Source organism: Colletotrichum paranaense (assembly GCF_030867605.1).
Source record: "Colletotrichum paranaense strain IMI 384185 chromosome Unknown Scaffold_1.1, whole genome shotgun sequence".
Lineage (NCBI taxonomy): Eukaryota > Fungi > Ascomycota > Sordariomycetes > Glomerellales > Glomerellaceae > Colletotrichum > Colletotrichum paranaense.
The window spans coordinates 5,039,892-5,064,635 of record NW_026848959.1 but is presented as its reverse complement, the minus strand read 5'-3'; the positions used below and the strand labels follow the sequence as shown (position 1 = coordinate 5,064,635).

At 51.3% G+C, this 24,744-nt stretch overlaps 10 protein-coding genes across 10 annotated transcripts; 6 read left to right on the top strand and 4 right to left on the bottom strand.

Moving 5' to 3' along the window:
- Positions 1–723: 723 nt before the first annotated feature.
- CPAR01_01758 (FAD dependent oxidoreductase) lies at positions 724–2,537 on the top strand (the record flags this gene model as incomplete). The annotated part of the gene is made up of 2 exons (XM_060486047.1): positions 724–794; positions 857–2,537. 2 exons carry the CDS (start codon positions 724–726, stop codon positions 2,535–2,537), a joined length of 1,752 nt encoding a protein of 583 aa, XP_060356904.1.
- Positions 2,538–4,177: 1,640 nt separating this feature from the next.
- On the top strand, positions 4,178–6,921 carry CPAR01_01757 (uncharacterized protein; the record flags this gene model as incomplete). Its single annotated transcript, XM_060486046.1, has 5 exons — positions 4,178–4,358; positions 4,424–4,556; positions 4,618–4,846; positions 4,901–6,386; positions 6,461–6,921. 5 exons carry the CDS (start codon positions 4,178–4,180, stop codon positions 6,919–6,921), a joined length of 2,490 nt encoding a protein of 829 aa, XP_060356903.1.
- A 666-nt stretch (positions 6,922–7,587) lies between these two features.
- Positions 7,588–8,585, bottom strand: CPAR01_01756 (TRI15; the record flags this gene model as incomplete). Its single annotated transcript, XM_060486045.1, has 2 exons — positions 7,588–8,375; positions 8,483–8,585. 2 exons carry the CDS (start codon positions 8,583–8,585, stop codon positions 7,588–7,590), a joined length of 891 nt encoding a protein of 296 aa, XP_060356902.1.
- Positions 8,586–9,258: 673 nt separating this feature from the next.
- On the bottom strand, positions 9,259–11,115 carry CPAR01_01755 (uncharacterized protein; the record flags this gene model as incomplete). The annotated part of the gene is made up of 5 exons (XM_060486044.1): positions 9,259–10,114; positions 10,178–10,295; positions 10,356–10,542; positions 10,614–11,041; positions 11,094–11,115. The coding sequence occupies 5 exons, from the start codon at positions 11,113–11,115 to the stop codon at positions 9,259–9,261; spliced, it is 1,611 nt and encodes a 536-aa protein (XP_060356901.1).
- Positions 11,116–12,445: 1,330 nt separating this feature from the next.
- Positions 12,446–13,013, top strand: CPAR01_01754 (uncharacterized protein; the record flags this gene model as incomplete). The annotated part of the gene is made up of 2 exons (XM_060486043.1): positions 12,446–12,465; positions 12,548–13,013. The coding sequence occupies 2 exons, from the start codon at positions 12,446–12,448 to the stop codon at positions 13,011–13,013; spliced, it is 486 nt and encodes a 161-aa protein (XP_060356900.1).
- Positions 13,014–13,367: 354 nt separating this feature from the next.
- Positions 13,368–16,010, bottom strand: CPAR01_01753 (uncharacterized protein; the record flags this gene model as incomplete). The annotated part of the gene is made up of 1 exon (XM_060486042.1): positions 13,368–16,010. One exon carries the CDS (start codon positions 16,008–16,010, stop codon positions 13,368–13,370), a length of 2,643 nt encoding a protein of 880 aa, XP_060356899.1.
- Positions 16,011–17,212: 1,202 nt separating this feature from the next.
- Positions 17,213–17,878, bottom strand: CPAR01_01752 (uncharacterized protein; the record flags this gene model as incomplete). Its single annotated transcript, XM_060486041.1, has 1 exon — positions 17,213–17,878. The coding sequence occupies one exon, from the start codon at positions 17,876–17,878 to the stop codon at positions 17,213–17,215; it is 666 nt and encodes a 221-aa protein (XP_060356898.1).
- A 1,095-nt stretch (positions 17,879–18,973) lies between these two features.
- CPAR01_01751 (uncharacterized protein) lies at positions 18,974–19,828 on the top strand (the record flags this gene model as incomplete). Its single annotated transcript, XM_060486040.1, has 1 exon — positions 18,974–19,828. One exon carries the CDS (start codon positions 18,974–18,976, stop codon positions 19,826–19,828), a length of 855 nt encoding a protein of 284 aa, XP_060356897.1.
- A 1,004-nt stretch (positions 19,829–20,832) lies between these two features.
- On the top strand, positions 20,833–22,182 carry CPAR01_01750 (uncharacterized protein; the record flags this gene model as incomplete). The annotated part of the gene is made up of 3 exons (XM_060486039.1): positions 20,833–20,988; positions 21,041–21,579; positions 21,630–22,182. 3 exons carry the CDS (start codon positions 20,833–20,835, stop codon positions 22,180–22,182), a joined length of 1,248 nt encoding a protein of 415 aa, XP_060356896.1.
- A 504-nt stretch (positions 22,183–22,686) lies between these two features.
- CPAR01_01749 (uncharacterized protein) lies at positions 22,687–23,572 on the top strand (the record flags this gene model as incomplete). The annotated part of the gene is made up of 3 exons (XM_060486038.1): positions 22,687–23,108; positions 23,183–23,449; positions 23,506–23,572. The coding sequence occupies 3 exons, from the start codon at positions 22,687–22,689 to the stop codon at positions 23,570–23,572; spliced, it is 756 nt and encodes a 251-aa protein (XP_060356895.1).
- Positions 23,573–24,744: the final 1,172 nt, after the last annotated feature.

The window sequence follows — 24,744 nt, the reverse complement described above, 5'->3', positions numbered from 1 at the left end:
AGAGTGAATGGCGAGAGTGAGTTGAGACACATCGTGTAATTCTGTGAACCTGGGCGAGGTAAGTAGATTGATTGACAGCCGGAATCGGGAATTTCTACGCGTATCTAAGCATTTTAATACCTCTTGAATATCTTCAGTTGAGTGTTACCAGAGTCTATAGTGGGGTGATCTCTGCATTGTGTTAGTCTGGACTCGAGATTCGACAAGTTCATGATACGGTCACTCATGTGAATAGCAGTTCGTCTTCAGCCCCAAACTTTCGACGTGGTCTAGAACTTTGCCCTTCAGGAGCTTAAAGCTCTCTCATCGTGATGAAGGTGAGAAAAGAGTGACACGCTCATGTTTACATGTGAGCGCACGAGGTGTGACAGGCGTCGTCCAGCGCATCCGCTAACGATTTAAGCACCGTGACACCCTAGTCCCGATCTTTAGGATCTTCTTGGGGGTGGATCCCCCGGATCGATCGCTAGTAGCTTCCCCCTGGGCGTAGTGGGCGCAGGTGAACAACAAAGAGGCGCTTTGCGGGTGGTGACCTCATTAAACTCAATGTCACAGCGTCATAGACGCCATAGCTACACATTTCTCGTCCCATATTTGACCCGCACGCGTCCGCATGCCAGCTGGGATGTCCGTACTGATGTGATGAGATAACGAATCTCTCCTTTGACATTGATGGCATCTCAGGATCCCAATCGTGACCTTGAGCAAAACGGCTCCAAAACCATGTCGCAAAACGGAAATATAGGCAAGGATGGGCGGAAGAGGGTCCTCGTTGTCGGCGCCGGTGCTGCTGGGTAAGCAAAACTATCAAGACGAACGATTGTAATTCGCACGGCGAGAGACTCACATGTCGTAGCATGTCGACAGCGTACCATCTCTCGAACCACCCGGACAAGTTCGATGTGACCCTCATCGACTCGGTCGATTACTGCGGAGGACAGGCCTTTTCGATGCCCATTAACAAGGAGCGACACGGCGCGAGCTGGTTCAACCAGGGTGTACAGGGCGGCAGCTACATCTTCCACCACACGCTGACCATGTTCGCCCGCCAAGGCTACCACGCGGATCCCGTCAAGCTTCAGGTCTCCTTTGGTAAGGACGATAAGTTCTGGACTAACGTCTTCCCGACCGAGTTTATCGAGAAGCACCAGGCCGAAGTCCGCAGACTGGCTTTCATGCTCAAGATTATGAGGTGGTTCGAAGTTTTTTTCGCACTACTGCCGTTGAAAGTTGTCTTCAAGCTGTTTCGATTCTCAGACGAGTTCACAAACGTCGTGGGATTGCCCATGACTGCTCTCTTCCTTGGTACTGGCAACGCGACGCCAGAGGTGCCCGCCATCATGTTGGAACGTCTTTGTACTTCGCCAACTTATGGAATGTGGTACCCCGCCGACCCGAACAGCGTCGCCTCCAACCAGCCGCCGATGGTCGTCTTCCCCAACTTTACCGATTTCTATACTACCTGGAAGAAGGACCTTGAGTCTCGAGGCGTGACTGTTCGCTTGTCGACGGAGCTCACTGAGGTTGTCCACCGCAACAAGCGCGGCGTCCTCGTAAAGACCAAACCCCGGACCCCCGTGGAAGACGGACATAACCCCGTTGGCGGCGACCCAGACGCAATCGAGTCAGAGGAACACTACGACGAGATCGTCATGTGCGTCCTTGCCGACACCGCTAAGAAGATCCTGGGCAAGACCTCATCATGGCGCGAGCGCAAGGTGCTCGGCTCGGCTACCTTCTCCGACGACATCACAATTACTCACAACGACGCCGACTACATGAAGAAGTACTATGAGAACTTTTACGACGAGAAGAAGGCTGTAAAGACACTCGGCAAGAAGGGCGAGGTTGACGAGTCATCCCGCCTTGCGTTCGCCAAGGACAACTTTAGACCCATGTACTACATTCGCATGTACGACGATGACCTTTCCAAGCTGGAGATGTGCTTTGACACCACCAACTACCAGTCCCAGTTCCCCGACAAGGTTCCCTTTGAGCAGCACGTCTTCCAGACCATCTACCTGAACAAGGACCGCGACCGCAAGCACTGGACCGACAGCGAGATTGACAAGGACAAGATCATCCGCGCCGACTGGTGGCATCAGCTTTGCCACACATGGAAGCACTACACCTTTGTCGTACCGTGGATAATGTTCCTCCAAGCCAAGAAGCGCGTCCGTTTCGCAGGCTCATGGACTCTGGTCAATGCGCACGAGGTCGCCATCATGTCTGGTATTGCTGCCGCTGTCGACATGGGCGCGGATTACCCCGAGGATTTGGAGCACGACAAATTTGCACTCTTGTGCTTCAGGCTCTACTACCTGTTGGCGTATGGGAAATGGTATCGTCGCAAGTTCAAGGACAGCAACAGCCAGAAGGCCAAGGATGGCGCGAGTTGGGCTTCTGGGTTGTACGGAAGTGTGTACAAGGGTCCTGGTGTAGCTGAGCAGGAGAGGTCGGTTTGGAGGGAGGAGGTCAAGGCTGGGCGAAGCACGGAGAACCTGGCTGATGGGAACAACGGGAGGAGTCAGCCTTAGAGTTGAGGACGCGATAGGAGGAGATAGAGTCTTTTGTATGCTAGCAAAAGGAGACTTGCTAATTGACACTAAGCTATACCTGCTAGCTCTTTTGGCGTCACAAGAAAATGATCGCGGGAAGTTTGAAGGAAAGGATCAACCAAGGCTTAACTTCATTGGCAGATGGGCACATAGGAACTTCAAGATTCCTATGGTACATCCAAACACCGGTTCCGCCGTACAAGTCTCAAAACACGGGGCTTACATGGAGTCCACCTTAACAGCAGGATAATACCTCTTGTCGTCCACCACAAGCTGCATACCGCAACCGAGTGTCTCCCAACACGGCCCGGAATCTTCAAAGTAGGCCGTCACCCGCACAGCGCAAACGAGACCCTGAACTTGTTCTGGGCCAGGTCGCAAGTGCCATCAATCTTAAAGTCGTCGACACGGACCCAGTCGTGGCCACAGAGATCGTCGTGCTTGAAGGCGACGTTGCCAAAGTCGTTGTACCCTTCTATAAAGGCCGCTGACCAACCCGCAAGGCAAATCTCGCCTGACGGCGTCGGCTCAGGCTCGGGTTCCCTGGTGGCGGTGGGCTCGGCCGGAATGCCACATCCGGTCCCAGCTCGGGCCTTCCGGGTCCGATGCCGCCACCAACTCTTCTCAACTTCCCCGAATCGTTCGGCTTCGTGTCAGCTTTTCTGTGAAGGATTCTTCAGTTACCTAAAGTAGGTAGGTATCGCCCACCGGCTGGATCCACCAGATGTCAAGATACACAAAGAATAATAATTAGAAAGACGAAGGGCTCCACATACAATTTGTGCCTTGCGGCGGTGAATTACCTCCACATCGGCAACCCCAAGCATATTCTTCTCAGCAGGGAGTAATTTGTGTCAGATAGTCATTTCGTCTTTACTCGTTTGCAAGCTTAACGAACCCTTTCAGCTGCAACAGTAAGCATAGTCTTCTATACAGGGGATGTTCTTATGTCAGATATTTGATTTAAACTTCGCTCGCTTGCTGGCTTGGCAAATCATGTAAGCCGATGTGCATGTACAAGTGAGCCAGCGTCGTCCAGATAGGGCAAGCGAAATCAAGATGCATTTACTCTGGGCGCTATTTTCGTGCAAGGAAATATCTTCGACCCTCAGCCCCGAGTCCAGACACCTCCAGATTCTTTTGACCCGCTGTTCGTGCTTGACAATGGATTCAGTAGTCCTGGTTCTGGCCCATGACTGGCTCTGACTGCGAAGAGATCAGGGCCTTATCGGCTCTGAATTCCCTCAAGTAATTTGCCATTTATAAAAACCAAAAGCAGAAAATACCGCAGGACAGTTATACAAACTAGGATGTTGATTAGCCAAGACAAACTAACGAATAACCTAAGATCTCACTTCAACTATGTTCTGCTACGCTCTCTTAGGCAGCTGCTTTTGACAGCCCATACTCCGGAATCAACAGCGAATGTTAGCAAAGACGTGCAGTGCAGTCTTTCACCTCGCAAACAATCCTTTGTCTATCGAAGTCTCTGCGCATAGGTTCAATTGTTAGGAGTCAAGTATATAACTTGTGTCCCCCATTGTTAGTCGGTCCATTTGATGTATTAGCCCGAAAGCAAGCTGCTAGATTCTCAGCAAAAGACACTATCCTTCGCAAATATGTCGTTATCCACATCCTCACGACGAGGTCAGCATGCTCTAGCAAAAACTGCTCTCTGGCTCCTTGGGGCAGCACTTTTCTCGCCCTCTCATGCTCTTACGCTGAGACAGAGTGTCGAGCCCCCTACGAAGCTTCCGGAATGGGCTACGGAGAACGATCTTCGCCACCAACCGGCTCTTGGTAAGATCGCTTCTTGCAATGAAGCTGGTAGCTGCCTGTTTTCCCACTGCTAATATCTTTTCAAGACTTTGATACTGATGGCTGCTACAATGTGCCTGCTATTGGCTGCGACAAGCGTGTTTCTGAGGGTTTATCTGAAGGTAGTGGCGAGTGGCAAGGCTGCCGTGACGAGGCTGATCTTGACAACTCCAACGTTTAGTAAGTTAGCTCCTCGATTATCGTTCACTCGACTGTTTGATGCTGACCAGATTGGCCGTAGCTCACGGCAGCGATGTAATAATGGCTGGTGTGCTTACATGTATGACTATTACTTTGAGAAGGACTACGCTATCGGGCCCGGTACTGGACACCGCCACGACTGGGAGCATATCATTGTCTTGGTTCCAGATGACAGCACCGTACAAAAAATAGTATGTGCCTCGGCACATGGCGGTTACGACTGCAAAAATGCGGACGAGGTGCGATGGCACAATGAAGTCCATCCCAAGGTATGATAGTAACTCTGAACCCGTGGTCGTTTATCGCCTAACGTGTATTGATAGATTGTTTACCATAAAGACGGGCCCTCAACACATGCCTTCCGATTCGCAAATGAAGCGGATGACCAGTTGGAGAATCACAAAAAGGAGTGGCAGCTTGCTGATTTGGTCAGTTGGAACGGGTTCCCTACGCCGGATCATCGCAACATTCTGGAGAACCATAATTTCGGAAGTGCAAGTTTCGGGATAGGTCATCAGTTTGCGGACAATTTGGGGAAACTCGTTGATCGACAATGTAACCAGCACCCTAGTGGTCAAGTCATTTGCACCAATCCTCTTCTCCGGATTGAGTTTGACAAAGACATCGACGAGGGCTCGCCTGGCAACCTACCTCCTAATAACGGATGCAACCCTCCCTCTGACCCTGAGCCCGAGCCTGAACCTGAGCGACCAGACCTGCGTGTGCTACCTTTAGGAGACTCGATTACCAACGGCTTCGGTAGCAGCAGCAATGCCGGGTACCGTGGCTACTTCTACAACCTCGCCACTGAGGGTCACAACGTTGTTGACATGATCGGTTCCGTTCGGTCAGGCGATGCCGACGATGCCGACCACGAGGGCCATAACGGTGCCACAATCGCCGAGATTTCCGGGTACGCAGAGCGCGTTCTCCCACAGCGGCCCAATGTTGTCCTGCTACATGCGGGCACCAACGATATGGGCAGCGATGCTGGTGCAGTTGGAGCTGTTAACCGCCTGATGAACCTGGTGGACATGATCATCGCCAAATGCCCCGATGCAACCGTGCTCGTGGCCCGCATCATCCCGTCCACCTCCACAAGCATGCAAGCTCGTATCAACGCCTTTAACGACGGTGTTGAGGATGCTATGAACGCCCGCGCGGACGACGGCAAGAAGGTGCTAGTCATTCGCATGGACGAAGCTGTCGGCACGGCGGATCTGATCGACGGGCTGCACCCCAACGATCTAAGCTACATTATCATGGCTACTAACTGGTGGAACGGCGTGCAGCAGGCATTCGAGAATCGCTGGATCGACGATCCTGTTGCGGGTCAGCCTCCGGACAACGGCGGTGGCGGTGTCGTGTGCGGGACGGTGCCCACCTGGATCCCTCAGGGCACAGTCGCCTCCGGCGGTGGGCTCGGAAGCGCGGCCCTCGAAAATAACGCCACTGCTGTCTTCATGGCGGATATTGACGGCGACGGGCGGGACGACTACCTTCACGTCAGTGAGAACGGCGAGGTTTACATGTACTGGAACATTGGCAAAGCTCCCGACGAGGGTCCAAATGCTGGTAAGGTTCAGTGGCAACCTGTCGGTGTTATTGCGAGTGGTGGCGGGGCACAGGGACACCAGGTTCGCTTTGCTGATATCGATGGTGATGGTCGTTCCGAGTTTATCTGGGTCAAGGATTCTGGATCTGCGACGGTGTGGTGGAATAGGGGCTTCGCCTCTGATGGCCAAGTCAAAGTTATCTGGGGTCCAGGCGCCGGCGAAGAGATCGCCACGGGCATTGGAGACGGCCAAGGTAAGTCGCTACTTGACTTCAGTCACTGCTTTCTTCGGTTCAAAACCAAAACTAACCTTGACTTTGATGTACAGGTGTGCGCTTTGCTGATATGAATGGCGATGGCAAAGCGGACTTCATCCACCTCGCAGAGAATGGCGCGGCTACCCTATACATCAACCAAGGGCGTCGCGAAACAGGCGGCTGGGGATGGTGGAACTGGGGCGTGATCGCTAGTGGAGTCGGCACCAGCCGTGAGAACGTTCGTTTTGCTGACTTGAACGGTGACGGTCGTGATGACTACATTGCCGTTGAGAGTGCCACAGGCGGGCTGAATGCGTGGTATAACCGCGGCCCGCAGAGCCAGAACTGGGCTGCCGTCGCTCCCTTGGTGTGGTGGAACCCGGGATCAATCGCTTCCGGAGTAAGCTATTTACCAAATTGGTCAACCTCGAATATGGTGACGTTTGGGGACTTGAATGGAGACAGTAGGGACGAGTACTTATACATTGGAGTCGAAGATTCGAGTGTTTATGCATTCCTGAATGGATGCTGAGGAGTAAACGTAACATTCTAGATAAGTAGTTCGTTCTCATATCTAAACTTAGTACTCACTTCAGTAATGATATTTCACCCCTACCTTCCAGGAAGACCAAGGCAAGATGGCCGAGCGATGTGAAGTCGTCCAGTCTCTTCTCTCCCTGATCGCGTCAACTAGAAAACCTTCAAGTCGGTGACTGGAGCTGCAAAAGACGGATGTCGCGCGAGACGACAGGCACACTCGCGCGAGGCTGCGAAGCTCGATCCGTTGCTACTCAGGATACAAACCCGCTGGGAAAATCAAGGCAAGATGGCCGAGCGGTCTAAGGCGCTAGCTTCAGGTGCTAGTCAAGTAATTGGCGTGGGTTCGAATCCCACTCTTGTCATATTTCTTTTGATTTTTGACCCTATGAGTAGCTATGTTCATCATCTCACCATTTTAGCATAAAAACAGCGGTTGAAACTCATTGTGGTTGACATTGAAGACATATTTAAAGTTGGCCCTGGACATCGGCCGGCCAGCAACGGCTTTGTGTCCCGCTTACGCCGAGTCCGGGCTTCCGCTCCGATCCAGCACTGTTTCCGTGCCAGAGTAATGATCTCTTCACTCCAGACATGATACAAGGAATAGCAACGTTTTCGAATAGGGTGAAATCGATTGATAAATATTGCAGACTGGCCCTTATCTGGCCTTCATTTGAATCTTAATCTTCTGCGCCACCTGCTCGCTGTTCCAAGTCTCTTGCTGTTTCTTCGCCTTGGCTACCAGAGCCCTCTGTTGTGGGAGCCGCAAGTGCGACAAGACCTGTCGATCGGCTGGGCGAAGCGTGGCTAATTGCTTCTCGAAAATTCTGTTCCCCTTGACGGCTGCTGCCGTCAGACCCTTCTTGCTATCACCACTTGCTGTCAAGGCTGTCGATGCGTCTTCTCTTAGTGAACTTTTACCAACCAGCAGTGAGTCGCTGGCTTTCCTCTGGCCTTGAGTAGGCTTCCGGTGATTTTTAGCTTTCTTCCTATTTCGGTGCGATACGACCTTTCCAGATGCCAACTCTCTGCTGTCTTCGTCCGAGTCGGCGAAACGCCGGCATCCGAAATTGTCCTCGCTGTCTCTGCCACAACTAGAGCCGAGATCATAAAAGTCTCTGAATTCTGAGTCTGGCTTGCCAATGTCGATCCGACAGTGTGACTTGCCCGTCATGTGCTGCCGGACGGCCTGGGCTGTGTTCCTGACGGAGCTGCAGTAGAGACACTCCTTGTACTCGACCATGACGAGATGATAGTATTTGATCAACGTCTCCAGGTCTACTATCAGACTTCCGAGATTTGGAATAGAGAGCCCATGGCGCTTCTGCATGTGCAGCATGCTTTCTGCGAATTCTGTGCTGAGCTCATTGCAAAAGAGGCACTGGCTGGGGTTGAAGATGTCCTGGGGCGCAGTGTCTTCGCCGGATGATTCAGTGTCATAATCATCTGTGTCTTAGTCTGAAAGAGATGCCTCTTGAAGTCTTTTGCTGAGAAATTCAGTGGCGTTCTCGAGTTCGGCGACGGGGATCGACTGCGAGACCGATAGTTCTGACATGATGAGATGATGGAGGCTTCTTGAGCTATCCAAGGAGTGTCTTGCTGGACGTATAACACGTCAGCGACGGGGCAGGTGATGAAGACTTGGATCATGTACATGCTGATATAAAATGGGACTTCATGGCATTTTCACCGGTCTTATAATGTGCGGTTAAAATACAATATCCACGAGCACAAGGTCTAGACCCAAGTTCGTTGGATGGAAGGAAGAACAAATGGGCCCAGAACGCCGCTGAAGTGCTTCACGACCTTCCTATATGCGTAACTTGCCGTATGACTGCATAAATATTGCTCAAAGAGGCAATGGAGTGGCGGCACGGGATACTTTTGGTAATCAACCAATAGGTCTTTCGCCGTGTCCCATGGAGGAGATTACCAAGAAAACAGATATACTCATATTCGGTCAGCTGGAAACTCTAAGTATGCGAATACATGTAGCGAATGTGGGCAAAAAAGGATGTCACGAACGGCGCATTTCCATGTTTCTTTGGAGAGGGGTTCTCTTCAATTTTTGTGGCGTGACAGCGAACAGAGCAGAACTACGTCCAGGGACCTTACACTCTAGAAAAATGGTAGTACATGGTAGACTTACATTACCAGCGCGATTGAGAATCAGGCTTGTATGTATAGCAACATTCATTGCCATGGCACTGATACTATAGGTACCTTGTTCAAGTGCAGCGATTGAGCTAGACCATCATACTCATAACAGTTCTTGGTGCATTCCACATATCAAGTCAAATTGCCTAAAACTACATAAGGTCGAAGATGATTATCTAGAAGGCTTAATGACGGGAAGACTAGCACAAGGCCAGGAAGGGTTGGTCTCTGGCTTGCCAAACTCCACATTGCCAACAATGGTGTAAATGTTGTTACAGAGCGGCATCTTGACGTAGCCAGGCACGCGAATGCCGTTTCCAAACCACAAGCTGGATCCCTCGCTGGGCTGTATGTTGGTGTAATTCATGTTGAAGTTGTTGTTCATCCGGCCGCCCTCGACCCAGCCTCCATACACAGCGGCGACGATGTCTTCCTTTGTGACACCACCCCACTGCTTGCCATCCATGGTGTCCGTGCCAAAGAGGGCAGAGAAGGGGTTGTTTTCACTGGGTCTGATGGAGGGGTGACCAATGCTCAACTCCACACCCTCGTTTCTGATGTCGAGAAGGTAGAAAAGGGCGCCGTTGTAGCAGGCAGCAGCCCTCTCGTGTGAGTCGGCAGGCAAGAATGGCCAGAGAGAATCGTCTCTCTCGGTCTTGCCCATCTTGCAGGGGAGACCGGTTTGGCTGGTGCTGCATGTTAGTAACGGTTCGTTGAGGTGCGCTAGAGAGTGGGCAACATACAGGACGAAAGGTCTCCGAGCCGAGGGAACAGTCTCCCAGGCAGCAAGCATGAGGTTGGGGTAGAAGAGCTTCTTGATCACCTTGGACATCTCCCTGAAGTCAATGTCGTCGGGGGTGGCAGACATGAGGCCGTTGTCCAGCGCGGCAGTCAAGAACTTGATCGTAGCGTCATCTCTGGGAGTAAAAATTCTCTTGAGGTACTCGACCTCAGCTGCCTTCCAGCTGTCGAACACGTCGCCCATCATAGCAGACAATGTTCCATAGGCAGGCTTGGGTGAAGCACCTCTGTTTGCTGGCGTCAGTGATCCGAATCATCGTGAGCTATAATTTATGAAGTTTGAGACTTACGGAAGGAGGAAATCCTTTCCAATAGCCCAACTGGTGAAGATTGTGTAACTGCTGGTTGTGGTGATTTGAGATCGCATTGTCTGAGTGAGAAAACTCTGGAACAGGGCCGAGTACACAACTTTTCAAATCGTTAGCTTTGATAAATCAATGACATTAGAGAGTTCTTCGGGAGACTTACAGATGTTGTTGGTGTAAGCTTGCGCAATACCAACGACTCCGTAGATGACGTTGAGCATAATTCTCTGCATTCTCGCCGAAGAGTCGCTCTCTGCAAGAGGGACAGAGAATTTCTCGGCAAAGAGACCCATCTCGGACTGAATGTCCATCTGTGCCTGGTCGAGAGCCTCGAAGTACCGACGGTGGAACTGAGTCAGTCGTTAGTCGCTGTTCGCACACGTAGAACATGTAATGTCTCCCATTGGGACGCGGGACTTACTTGGTGCATCTTGGAGAAGGAGTTGAGAATCAGATGGCCAGCGGGGTACTTGGTATCCTCGCACGTCAAAGACGTTGAGCAAGGCACGTCAAGCAGCTGCGTGCATCGCCACATCTCCGGGCCGCCGAGATACCACGACGCGAACTGGCTAAACTCGAACTTGACCTCGTTCGGGCCAGAGTCGTACTCCTTCCAGGCCTTGAGTACCTCGTTGAGGGCCTCAGTGGCGCCGGCTGCCGCCCATCTCTTGTCAGGCAAGGCCTTTGCATCAATGACCGTACCTTGGCACTTGACGGTTTTCCAGTCCACGGCGGCGGCGGCTAGAGCCGTGGCTGAGGATAGCCAGACGGCTACGAATGAGAGGCGCATTGGGAGAAGGACTTCGTATCGAGACTGAAGGGACGTAGAGGGTTGCAGAGGAGCTCTACCTGCGAGTGTCAGCTTGATCCGAAGCTGCTGGTGACTGACATAGTCTTATACATTCCTCATCAGGCGTCTCCATGATGGGCAGTCAGTGAACTCAGAAGTCTGGGGCGACGACACATAGTGCTTGCCTGACACATCCTTAGTCCGTCCGCAACTTTTTCGCTGGGAAAACCTAGACTTGGCAAATTGTGGAAATTCAGTCTGCGGTAATTGACAAGACTTCACGATTGCCTCTCCTACGGAGGTTTCCGAAACTTTGATCGAAAATCTGATTAGATGTGATTGATCACTTTATTTCCGTTAATCTCGGTGACTGATCGGCAATAAGGCGGATTGCTGAGCACGGGAGTTGTAACAAGGATAGGGGCGTTCTGAAAAGTTTATCTAGACTTTAGTACGGACATTGACCAAGACCTGGCTCGTCAAGCTGGCTTGCATCTCTAGTAGAGTATGTGCTATTGAAGTGTCACTGGCGAACATTTTCGAGGGATCAAAAGAATCATTGACGACTGATACAGGGCAACTCTTTTAAACTTCTGCATCTTGAAGTCACCCCTTTTCTTCCAGGTTTATGGCATTTTGAGGTAACGGGGACATGAGTTTCTACTATCGCCAGCCTAGAGAACATCGTCATATCTCTCCTTGCTAGGCTGTCTTTACAGAAAGCATTGAAATGGTGGAACTATCCAGGTGCTCGCGCTCATGTTAGATTGTAACGACGAATCACTTCGTGACTAACTCGATCACATAGCTGGGCAGAAAATGGCATTTTTTTCGCCTTTTTGTTTACCGCATGTTTCGCTATCCTTCTCATTCCTCGCTGGGTTGATCGCGGTTTTGAGAGCTGATCACTGATGGGGCCAAGCGTTTTTGCGTTTTTACGTTTCTTTCAAGTCTGTGCTTCTGACAACGATCAACAAAAGTTGTTGCCAAGACCATGTTGAAAAATTCAGAAAAGCTTGTCATGTGCATTTTGCCCTGTCATCGGCCCAAGCATGAGCTGATTTCTCGTAGGCAGATCTAGGTTAACAGTGTTGTTGGTTCGATGCCCGGTACCTGTCTACCCTGATGGGCAAAAACCTTGTCCTCCCAGGACGAACTCCTCCGTCGCAGAAAGAGCGAATATCTCTCGGAAATGAGCGCCGCTGTGCGACAATGAGGCGGACCATGACTACAAAGAAGAGGTGGATGAGGGTGCGAGGAGAAGCTGACGGAGACCGAGCCGATATGAAGGTTATCAACCGACTGAGACTAGCAATAAGTTTCTACATATAATAGAGCTGTGCTGTGGCCTGGCTTTCGAGCCCGTGGCCCTTTGTTTAGCACTGCCTCCTTCCATTCCATACAACGAGCACTTGGTCGAACTTCTCCATCGAACAACTCGTAGTTCACAGATCAAGGTAGAGATGTTGCTGTTCACGAAAGCGTAAGTTACCCTCAACGATCAAACACAAATGCGACATTATACTTGTAAATTCGAGAAAAACACTTTGCTAATATCACGGCAGCAACATTTGGGCTTGTTTGGCTCTGGTCCAGCTATGCTCTGCCACCGCGATTGACGTCACCGGTCTCAGCCCGCGTGGTGCCTACCGTGACGACTCTGGCAGTTCAGACTGTCTTCAAGTTGGTTGTGATACCTCGGTCTGCGCCAAAGACCCTGTCGATGCTCTTGCTGTCGCGTCGAAGGGAGTGAGCCTCATCTTGGGTCCCGATTGTGCTGGATGGGCTGAAGGTAGTCCTTCCGTGGTGCAGGGGGACAAGTCGTGCCCTGCGGGAACACAACTCTACCGTGGAGATTTGAGGATTTGGCGCGCGTGGAACAATGTTGGAACGAAGTTCACAACCACATTCGTTGCATGGGAACAGTTCAAGGGTGCTACTTGCTGGGGTAGGAAGGATGTCACTTGCGTCAAGGGCCCAAAGCAAGTCCCGGATCCGAACACCGGCTTATGCGGACCATGGGCTCTGTAAACTGACTTCGGGCATCACTCGAAGGGATGACATGGGAGGCTATCAAAGGGACAATCGCGTGATTGCATAGATAATATCCAACCTCAACGGCACACAAAGAAGAAATCTTTTGAGTCTGGCTACTTCTACGTCGACACTTGAATCACCACCATATTCCCCTCAAGTCCTGTCGGCTTGAATGCAAATGCAACGCTCGGGTGGCTCAAAACGAATATGGGCAAGCATTGATCCATGAACATGATCTACGAAGATCTGTTCAAGGCACTGAATGCAAAGAGTGCTCCAGAACCATGGTTGATGTCCGCCTCAAATGTAGAGAACGTCTTATGGCGAGGCAGTATGAGAATGGATACATCACCCACGGCCTAGTCGGGTATCAACCCTGACCGCGCCATAGTGCTTCAAGAATCGTCCCCAAATAGGAGGAGAATACAATCTCTTCCTGCCAGCTCTGGCTATGGGCCACAGGACCCGGCCAGCTCCATCCTCCCAACCAATGGGCCGCTCGCCACCGTAAGCTTGCTCGAATTCGGGAGCGGCACTCATGTAGCCCGGGTCAACAGTGTTCATGGCCACGCCTAGCTTCCAAGCCATTGGCGCCTCCGTCTCCGTAATCATATTCAGCCCAGCCTTTGACATATTGGTGTGAACATGCTTGCTATTTTTAGCGGAGCTGCGTTGAGTTGACTCGAATATACCTTCTCTGGATGAGACGTTGACAATGTGACCACCTTTTCGCATCGAAGGTAGCAACTCCCGGATCAATATCAGAGGCACAAAAGTGTTGACGCTGTGTGCCGTGATGACATCCTCATAAGGGATCTCCGAGAGTGACTGAACCCAAGATGATGGGGCTGATGTGTCTGTGCCAGATATTTGCAACTTAGACATTGAGTCGGAAACGGACGTGCTTTTCGGAGCTGAAGGCCCAGCAACACTACCAGAAACCTTTCCTTTCACCCCATCAGGAAGACTGCCGGCACCACCTCGTACACGGGGTGTGTAACCTTGGCGTATGACCACACCTTTTCCATCGTCCGACGGCTTGTCAAGCAGAAACTGCTCATGTTCAATGGCGCGTTCCTCTTTCTGAAGGGGATCCGTAAGAGTTTGAGCGGCGTTGTTGATCAGATAGTCAAGATCCCATCCTTCTTGCTGTAGAACTTTCTTGATGCTTTGGACCAGAGCGAAAGCATCAGCTGCTGCTCGAAAATCCGCCCCAATGATCCTCAATCTCTGGGCCCAGTCATCAAAGTCTGCCTCCTGCCGGTATCGCGAGAGCGCATCTTCGGGATAACGTGACGATACGATAACAGCAGCACCGCAACGGAGCAGCCGCAGGGCCGTGTGGAAGCCGAGATTGACGCGTCCACCAGTAACGACAGCGGTCTTGTCATTGAGTGACATGTTCTCGGGTAGCGACAAAGCTCTTTCCGCGAGGTTGAACTCTCCACAAGGAATGCACATCGATCCCAGTTCTGGATGTGGGTTATCGAGAACCATGCGGCAGACGTAGCAAGTTCGTTTCCGACTGCCCATTGGCATATGTCGGTGCACCCGATCATACGGACTATCGTTAGCGGCTTCTGAAGGCGTATCGGAGAGTCTTGTCTTGATGGTCTCAATCATTTGCTCGAATAGCAGTTGTCGCATACCTGGATCAAGGATGGGCCAAAGGTGGAATGAAACTCTTTTAGATTCAGCTGAAGATGACGGAGGCATATAAAGAGCGAGAAGGCTGGGCAGCTCTGTTTCGTCTTTTGCAGCCTTTTTCGACAGGTCAAAATCATATCGTAGTTGGTTTGCGACATCTTGAAGTCGTGAGTTCGCGATGAAGTGTTGATAGTCGGACGGTCCCAGAAGAACACTTGGGGGGTCCTCGGCCACTTCAGGAGGACTGGCAATTCTCTCCTCAGAGGGCTGGTGTGCAGTGCTCTCCTTGATACTTGAAGCTAGTTCGGGGAATCGACTTTCCATTTGTTCAACGACACGCATAAAAGACTCAAGCCACTCCAATTCTGCCGGAGTACTAGGCATGGTGTTCTTGAGCTCTTGAATCTTCACCCCTTTAGTCGAGCTCAAGCGCGGGAGGGTATCTTCGAGGATGCGAATGCTTTGGATGCCGTCTCTTGTCTTCTGTAGGTCCAAAGAGTAGTCTAGCTCTTCATTGACAGCATGGAATAGCTGGAGACACCAGTCGTATGGTACCAGTATTGGGTGGGCGTACCGAAACGACCATAGTGTACGTCCCGCTCTTCGAGCGTACAAACGTAGTTGCCGAGGAACATGAGCAATGTTCTTCCGTGGGGTTTGAGGTGCCAAGGGAGTCTTCAGGTACATTGGGAACTGCTCGTAGAGATTGGCCAGACGGTGGAGCTCTGATGCCTTTTCATCATTGAGAAGTATCTGTGCCTCGGCAAGACGTGGAATAATTTCGACGCAATCGTCAGGTTTCCAGCCTTTGGCGCGAAACCCCGCAACAGTCCGCGGATGTTGGAAAGCTGTTGAATCTTTAGGTTTGGGCAGATACTGTATGACGGCGTAGAGCTTGGTGCCACGATCCCGAAATTTTTCCTTGTGAAGTATCATCCTGGAAAAGGCGCGCACCAGGTCATCTTCGAGAACAGCTGTGGGACGTGGCCAGTCCGGCAAAGCAGAGGATGAAGCCTTGGCATGTCGGGGCCTAAATTCAGAGTCTGGCTTCGTTGCCATAACGAGCTGCCCCTCTGATAACAAAGAGAGCCTGTTCAAAGCTACCCAGGATTTTGCTAAGTGGCCGAGATGTTGATCGCGTAGTACCACCCATGCTTTGCTGTTGCCGAGAGCTGACTGAAGGGACGTGCCGTGAGGAGAATTTGCGCCATACTGAGTTCCCAGAAGGTCGAGGATTCGGTGATATGGGAGGTCGGCGAGGACAGGCTCAATGAGCTCAGCCGGGGTGACCGAGAGTTGCCGGGCGATTCGAACGATTCTTTGAGGGAGTAGGTCATCCATCATTCTCGTGAAAGATAATCATCTAACCCCTATGGAGGAAGAAAAATCGGGCAAGCAGAGTTCAGATTGGATTGCCAGGTCGAAGTCTGGCTTAGTGACGTTGTGGAAATATAACTGCCCTGGGAAGCTGAACGTGATTGCTGTTGATACATATATTTCGAATGTCGCCAAGCAACGGAGATGTAGCAGTAGAAGTGACTCGACAATGAGGAGAGAAAGGTAGGATGCCAAGACTATCTCCAAGTTTCTATTGGCTGTGATGACTTGACGGTCAACTGTAGAATGCTTACTCCGTACTTCCATGGTGGTAATCCGAATCGGGAAAATGCACGAACCCCTGGAATGACGCTGCTGACGGCTGCTGCCTAGCGTGGAGAACACTGGCCTCATCAGCACCATGAAATTGAAGGGCGCAAGTTGGAGTAGCAAGGTGTTGCAGATTTCCACGAGCCTCCATGCTATTCTGCTGCGGGTTGTCAACATGTCGGGTCAGACCAGATCGGTCATTCGAGATGGTAATCAAAAGGTCGACTTGTAGAAATGTCGGAGCGAAGGGCGCGGGTGAGTCAAATCAAATCTGCTACTTGTGCTATTTTGATGCCCTGTCCAGTGCAATCGCCCGATCGAATCATGCAGCAACACCAGCAATGTACGCTCAGCCCCTAGTCAGACGCTGCACTTCTTTTCTGGCCAACACCCATACTACTATGGTCATGCTCTACATCGAATCAGGAAGGTTTTCGAACCTGATCTTTGGCTCATTTGTCAAATGTTTTCGCATGAACATCGCCTGCTCTTACTCCAAGCTTGATAGCGTCTTAAGAATCTACATGTACGCATATTGGAAAAGGATAGCTGGGGATATTGGCGTGAACCAATGACTCCGCAGAACGTGGATGGCTACATGGTTACACCAATTCCGATTCAAAAGCACAAACGAATTGGTTCCGATCATTTCCATAGTTCCTCTGCCGCGACAGTAGGCAGGTTGAATCTCACAAGGCTCGGGATAAGGGTGCTAACCTCTTGATGTGGCCAACCAAGTGAAAGACGCATGCAAAACTGGATAAGCTGCAATATAAAGCTCACATTGCGGACATTCCGGTCATCACAGGGACCCATTGCTTGAAGTTCTTTCGTTCTTATCAAATACATGCATAAAGCTATCCAACTCCGTATTTCCATCAGTAGTCCGAGAACTTCTTTCAAAGTGTCTTGTGCTCAGCTAATAGATTGACAAACTGGTCTATCTTTCGTTTCCTCGTTTCTGGACGTCTCGTCGTCTCGATCCGCCACAGGAAGGCATACCGCTGCGTCTTATTCAAAGCATCAAAGAACTCGTTTGCCTCATTGTTGCGGCGCAACGCCTCCGCGAAGTCTAAAGGCACTTCCATCGTGTTTGCAGAAGAGTAGGCTCGATCCCATCGCCCATCGGCCTTGGCGGCGTTAACCTCAGCCTGTCCAGCTGGTCTCATGCGTTCTGCTTGTGTCAAAGCCGCAACTTTGTCAACGTTCCTCTTTGACCAGAGACTGTTCTTCCGTCGTGGTGTAAACCTCTGGATGAAGTGCTGCTCGTCGAAGGCTTTGCGTTGCCCGTCGATCCAGCCGAAGCAGAGCGCCACATCGAGCGCTTGATCATACGTGACTGTTGGCTTTTCGGCGTTCTTTTTGGAGATTTTGAGCCAAACGCCCAGTGCATTTTGGTACGAGTTCTCCAGGTAGCTCTCCCACTTGGAGTGATCCTCGAAGAGCAGCGTTGGGATTGACTCCGAGGAGTTTGGTGGAAGAATTCCATTGCTAGCTGGCATAGGTAAAGATCCCGCTTTGTCCTTGATCTCAGCTTGTAGACTTGCTCTGGTACGTCTCGGCATGGTCGTCGATGAGAACTTGGGCTGAGGGTGTTGCTGTGTACGGCGTTGGACGAGAGGGCTGTGTAGCAGTGATCCGTTGCTACACCAAAGACTTGTATACAAAGACCTCAAGTTTGATTTAAGAGTCGCTTTCATGAGTAAGTAAGCCAGGGGCCTATGGTTTGGCAGAAGTGAGATGTTGGTGGAATGAAACTTTGGGGTTGGGATAAGGCACCCGGATACCCCAAAAGCCACCTTCCTGGGTTCAGGCTAGTCCACTTGGGGACGGCGGCTGCAGGTACCCATCTCCGCTACCGGTGTTAGGGGGTCAAGGGACGGAACCCTAACCATCGCCTTGGTAATGAGTTTGTATGCCAATACTCCGTTTGATATGTTTCCACATCGTGTGCAGCTCTTTGAACTAAATATCCCCGGATGCAGGCTGCAGATATGCGGACTTGCAAGTGATAGAAATGACAAAATCCACCTGCTACTTGTTGTGTTTTGGAACTATGACTGCGTGAGTTTGTGTGTATGCCTTGAATCCAGTCAGCTTCCGTATCTACTTGTAAATCACCATAGTCTCCGTATCTTCGAACGGCCAAACTCAGTCAATATAGTGCCCGTTCGTTCCACGAACAAGGTTGACGTGTCGGACGGAACGAGGCAAATACATTTTGGTATCTTACAACCTTGCGGCTTCATTCTTGGCACTATCAGTTACCTCAGGCCGGTCGAACTATTCTTCACTCCCGGTTCACAACCTTCAAAACCTATCTCCGGAAGCGAAAGAGGTGCCCGGATGGTTTGATTCATATAATTTGCTCACGATGTCGGCGAGAACAAGACGTACCGGGCTGGAAGGGTGTCAAAACCGGGAAGGTTCTTGCTGCTGACCCTATATAATCGCTTCTTCTGCAATGTTTCTTTTGCTTTTCTTTCCAACTGGCATTCTCCATACTCAATCATCTTCCCACCGCCTCAAACACTCATACCACTCTATCTTACTCAGTCTTACCGCCCGCAGTTTGACTGCATTGCTTCAGTATCTTGCCTCCAGCATCACCTGACACACTTGTCATCATCAATTCCCTTTCAGACACTTCATTTATCAAGATGGATTACACGTCCGACTTGTTGTTTAGCTCAGCGCCGAGATATGTGCGCAAAGAACAGTCCCACAGCAACGACGACGATAAGAGTCACAAGATCTTCTTTAAACACATCGTCGTTCAGGGCATCGATATACCTGACAACATGGCTATCACTAAGAGAGGTTTTATGGGACTGCCGTTCCTCTCAAACATCGCGTCTGATTCACCGAGAGACGAGCTGAAGGCAACCAGCGCTAGAGACGATCTAGATTCCTGGGCAAATCTACTTCGTCCATATGAGCCAGCCGAGAGCATGGCCAACTTGATTAAGAGCTGCTCTTCATGGATCAACATAAGTCAGCTCGATCCCTCATTGGAGAATCTCACACAAGTCAAATTGGCACACACTGTGTACGCGACACTTAAAAACGCCAACTTCGACTGGTGGGCAACACGGTGTCGTTACAAAGCTTACGAGGAAGATTCTGAAGCTGACGACCTTCCGTTCTCGTATTCTCGCTGGCCGAGCCCACCTCTCGGCACCTCAACGGCCATTGAGTTCCAATGGAACCCCGACCAAAAGATTCTCAATTGGTTCGACATGGTCATAAATAAGACAGTGGAATTCTCCCTTGAGCAATTCACCGATGGTACCGGGATTCTCGAGTCCATGGAGGACCACGAAGCCTTCAACCATTGGATTGAACTCCGCAAGAAGTGCATATTGAAGCTTTGCAAGGAGCCCACCTTGAAGCGCCTGGGAACAACCATTTCGCGCCCCAGAGCCCAGAAGCCCACCAAGGCTGCAGCCCGACGTACACGAGTTGCAAGAAATATGAGAAAGGAGTGCAAGAAGGAGAAGGGGAGGAAGAATTGAGGAGAGCCAAAGGCTCAGGTGCGAATCCACGCGATCTCGGCACAGAGGCGGATTAATGAAATTGGGAAACTTGATTAATCACTTGAAGGTCTTCGTGGGATCATGGACCGTAAAGGCAAGATGCTGTCATTGCCCAGAACGGTTCTGGATACAACTGTACATCATTACTGCCTACATTGATGCAGTATATGTTATCCCAAGCCATGGTTACTTGGCCATTCCTACTTGCTTGATGTGTAATATTGAGTACATATATCAACAATTACCGTACAAGTCCGAGTTCTCTTATCACCTGTGATGACGATGACGGAGTCAGTAGAGTCATAAGTAAAGAGTCAAGTTCGCAAGCTGCCGTATATCTCAGCCAACTGACGCTTCCAAATTGATTGCCTCGCGGCTGGTTATCGCTTAGTATTCCTCCCAGAACGGCACAAGGAATATCTGAGGAAACAGTAAGAGCCCATCTGGCTTCCCCCAGAATCTGCTACTTTCCACTCCCGAGGCTGTGTCTGGCCTGACAATCCATTCCGAGCCTTGCTCGTCAGGCCTGGACGGTTAAATGTGACTTTGCGTGATGTTTGCTTTTTTCCAACGTAGCCCGACGACATGAGACATGCAAGTGGGATGAATGGAGTGGTACGCCAGTGCAGGCTTTCGGCGCCGGGACTAACATGGAGACTGGGGACCCGGCATCTCGTCTGCAAAGCTTGTCTACCACAACCAGGGAACCCTTGACTCGTCCTCACATCTTCGTCTCTAGCTATGTCTCATCCGCACTTTGGCTGATGTACGGATGTACGGGAAATAAATTTGGACCAGGGATGATCTGGCTAAAAGCCACGTGGTGGAGGGGTTAAAACAGTCCAAATTCGGACGGCTTCATTCCGAGGTTTGAAACGAAAAGCAGTTATATATCAACGATGAAGCCCGACTGCCTCCAGCCTCGAGAATAGTGAGAACCCTTGTCAATCCACCGAAGTGAGTTTGCATTGCGGGTTTTCGTAATGCTGGCATACCTGCTGTTTCTCTGGGCAACGCTCGCCCTCGCCATCCCGATTGACAATAACCTCTACGAACGACAAGACGACAACCACTGGGTCGTGACATGGACGTCTATGACCCAAGAGGTGGAACAGAGTAATCTTCCACCTTCGCCATACGTATGCTGCCTTCTTCCCCTACACCGTGCCTGTACTAATATGACTCTCGTAGAATGGAGGAAGTATTCAGTTCCGCAACGCGACGCTTCGTCAGACCTTCCACGCTTCTATCGGCGCATCACGCATCCGTTTCCAGCTTACAAACACCTTTGGGGGTTCAGATCTGCCCATCACAGCAGCCTCCGTCGCCTTTCCACTCGGCGGAGCCGCAGGCGTATCTGGAATTGATCCTGCCACCACCAAGGGACTCACTTTCTCCGGGTCTCCATCTGTGATTATCAAGCAAGGCGCGGTCGTTTACTCTGACCCGATAGACTTTAAGGTGCAACCGCAGGCAAACATCGCGCTAAGTCTGTACTCCCAGCAAGGCCAGTCTGGGACTCGTATCACGGGACACCCCGGCAGTCGCACGACGTCATGGATGCAGACTGGGAATCAGGTGAATACATCGTCTATCGGAGGTGCTAGCACAAAGCACTGGTATTTTGCTAGTGCTGTGGAAGTGTGGGCTCCCAGGAACACGTCTGCGATGATTGTTCTTGGAGATAGCATCTCGGATGGACGTGGGAGCGACGATGACAAGAACAACCGGTTAGCCAAGGCCGTCTCATGACAATCTCAATCAACTGATATCTTCACAGCTGGCCCGACCTTCTTCTGGCACGCCTGCAAAAGGAGGGAATAACAAACCTCGCCATCGCAAACCAAGCAGCCGGCGGCAACGCAGTCCTCAGCGGCGGCCTCGGCCCCACCCTCCTAACCCGCTACTCCCGCGACGCGCTCACCCAGCAAGGCGTCTCCCGCGTTCTCATCTTTGAAGGCGTAAACGATATCGGCGGCGGCGGTACCGATACGGGCTCCCAGCAGCGCATCGGCGACGGGCTCATCGCCGCGTACCAGAAGATTGTGGCCGACTGCAAGAAGGCCGGGCTAGCTACCGTCGGGGCCACCATCACGCCGTTTGCGGGGAGCGGGCAGGCGTACTCGAACGCGGAGAGGGAGCGGACGCGTGTGAGGGTGAATAAGTGGATTCTGGAGAGTGGGACATTTGATCATGTCGTGGACTTTGCGGGGTTTATTGGTGATGGGGATAAGCTGAAGGCGCAGTTTGATGGTGGTGATCATTTGCATCCGAATGTGGCTGGGTATCAGGAAATCGCGACCAGGTTTCCGCTGGATGTTCTGAAAGGTTGAAGAGGGGATACGTGAATAACACGGCACTCTCCAGATAGCCCTCAAACTTCGTACATCAGCTTGACTCGGCAACTCATCAAATGCGACGTTTGAGTCTGAACCGTGGTGGTCGATGTTGCATCATCACGATGGTAACTTGAGATGTGGTTGCGCCTCACTGAGTAGGCAGATTGGTCCACATCGAACATCGAAGACTTATCAAAAGCATGGAGCGAAGCCTTAAGTTTACTGTGAGTCAGCTAAGCGGCTCCGTAGCTGGGCTGAATGAGTTAGTCTGGCGGGTTTGCCGATCAACGAGGCAGAATCGTGCTTAGCGGCTGAGGGAGGCCTTCGCCTCACTTTGCCCCGGGTGCCTGATGAAGCGCCTCAGAAAGAAGTGAAAAAGTGCTCACTCAAGACTCATAAGCTCATACCTTAGCCCGAGTGGGTTTTCACGAGACTCCAGATTTCTCTCAAACAAAGACTCAATCGAGAGAAAAGCAAGCCGCATCGACATTCATCAGGATGGTTGACGATAGCGATCCGGAGGCGCAGGTCGGGTCCGCCAGCGCTCACCAGTCACAACGGAGGGCCCATGGAACCAATGGGTCCGGATTTCCGCCCCCGTCGCCAACAGCGCAACAACCTTGGACAGATCATAACGCCAACACCGATAAGACTCGGAGTTGGACCGGCAAGTTTAGCTCACTCAAGACTCTTAGGAACAGCACAAATGGTGCATCGAGCAGGCCTCATCCGCCAATAAGGTCTCGCGTGAGGCCGCCGTCATCACGGGGGTGGTCCAAGCCAGAGAATGGTGGAGCGGTAATATTCACGGGACATGTAGTCCTCATCATCTTCGAGATCATTGCAATTGTCATCTCCTCACAGAGCCTTCAACGAGTCAAGAAGTTTCCGGGACTGGTTCAGAGGGCCGACTTTGTCTCGTGAGTTTCTGCCCATCTCGCTCGTCGTTCTTGTAAGCCAGTCGACTCGGTAACACTGACACAAAGACACGCAGCATGATATCGCTGATATCCATGTGCGTCGAGGTTGGCGCTTGGATCATCGTCACCTTGGTGGCGTGCTCTTGGTTTGGGATGGCTCTCTCCGTTGGGTTTGCTGCCCTCCTCTGTCTCAACGCCACTGCGACGGGATCATATCTCATTTTTGCGATAAAGGCCAATCTAGACAAGGCTCTCTGCAATGAATACGGTGAGCAGTCGGCGGAGTGCTGGACTGGACTGAGGATGGGCATGGCGGTGGGCGTGTTCCGGGTGTTGTTGCTGTGAGTTGGGTACGTGAGCCAGACAGGCTGCGGCGTCTTTGCTAACGATTTCGCAGACCAGTTGGCATTGCGACTGTGACTGGGTACTTCATGCGAAGGAGGTCGAAGAAACATGAGGGATGAGCAGCGCCAAGCATGAGGAAACTTACACATAGACCGAAATCGTAGCGTCGAGAACGCAATTCGTCGAGACCTGGCTTTGCAGATCCACAGCATGAATGATGTATCATTTAGATCTGCAGTCTGGTCCCGAGAGTAAGGGAGGAGGATGAAGTTGATAGAAAATGTTCGAAAGATGTGATGGTTCGCCAGGGCCGCACAATCTGCCAACACACGAGTTGACGGCGGGGACGACCCAGCAGAATGGTAAGGAGGAGCGGGCGCGACGGGACGTCCGGGCTGCCCCTGAACAACTGACGAATCTCTTGCCAATCCCAGCCCATTAACAACGCCTCCCTGCATGGGGATGAATGCCGAGTCGAAGTCAAAACTTTGACGGGAAAGACAAACGGAACCATAAAAGGTGAGATGATACAAGGTGGCAGCAATTGAGGAACTTGAGAATTGAGAGAATGTTCAAATCCCGAAGTCTTATATCCGGATGAGAATGCCGCTGACGTGTATGCAAGTCTGCAACACAGAGATTAAGTCTTCAATAATTCAGTAATGCGCTCGGCTCTGTGCTTTTGTGATGGATGCAAGTCTCTCCCGGATGGGCAAATGATAGTCTTCAATGCAACGTTCGAGTCCGCTTTCGCTCATTAACAGACAGAGCCATCCTAGCAGCAATGAGCAAGATTTGCTTTTTTCACTCATGTGGTGAGCTGTGCATGTCAATCATCGTCAAACTACACGCCCATCAGCCCATCCATGAGTCCTCCCACACCTCCGTAGAAACTTGCAGACAGAGACATGCAGAAAATGGATGGGCAGAGCAAACCCCGTTGGCAAGCAAGGGGAAGAGGGTTGCAGCGGCATCTATCCATACCACCGGCGCAATTTCCAGCCAAACGGCACCCTCTCAGACGAGGCAGCTGCTTCTTGAAATGAAGTTGGGGATTGGGTGCCATGACAAAAAAGAAAGAATGACAACCAGGGCCCCCCCGATCAAGCCCTGTTGGCGTCTCCCCGCCGAGCTTCCGCGGTGGGAGCCACGGGGAAGAGTGGCTGTTTATTGCCGCCCAGGATCTCCCAGGAATTGGTGTGCCATTCTGTCGGGAACCCTGCACAACCCCACCATAATCAACGAGTGGTCGTATCACCATCCTGTCGCCAGACCTTTTTGTCTTGTCCAG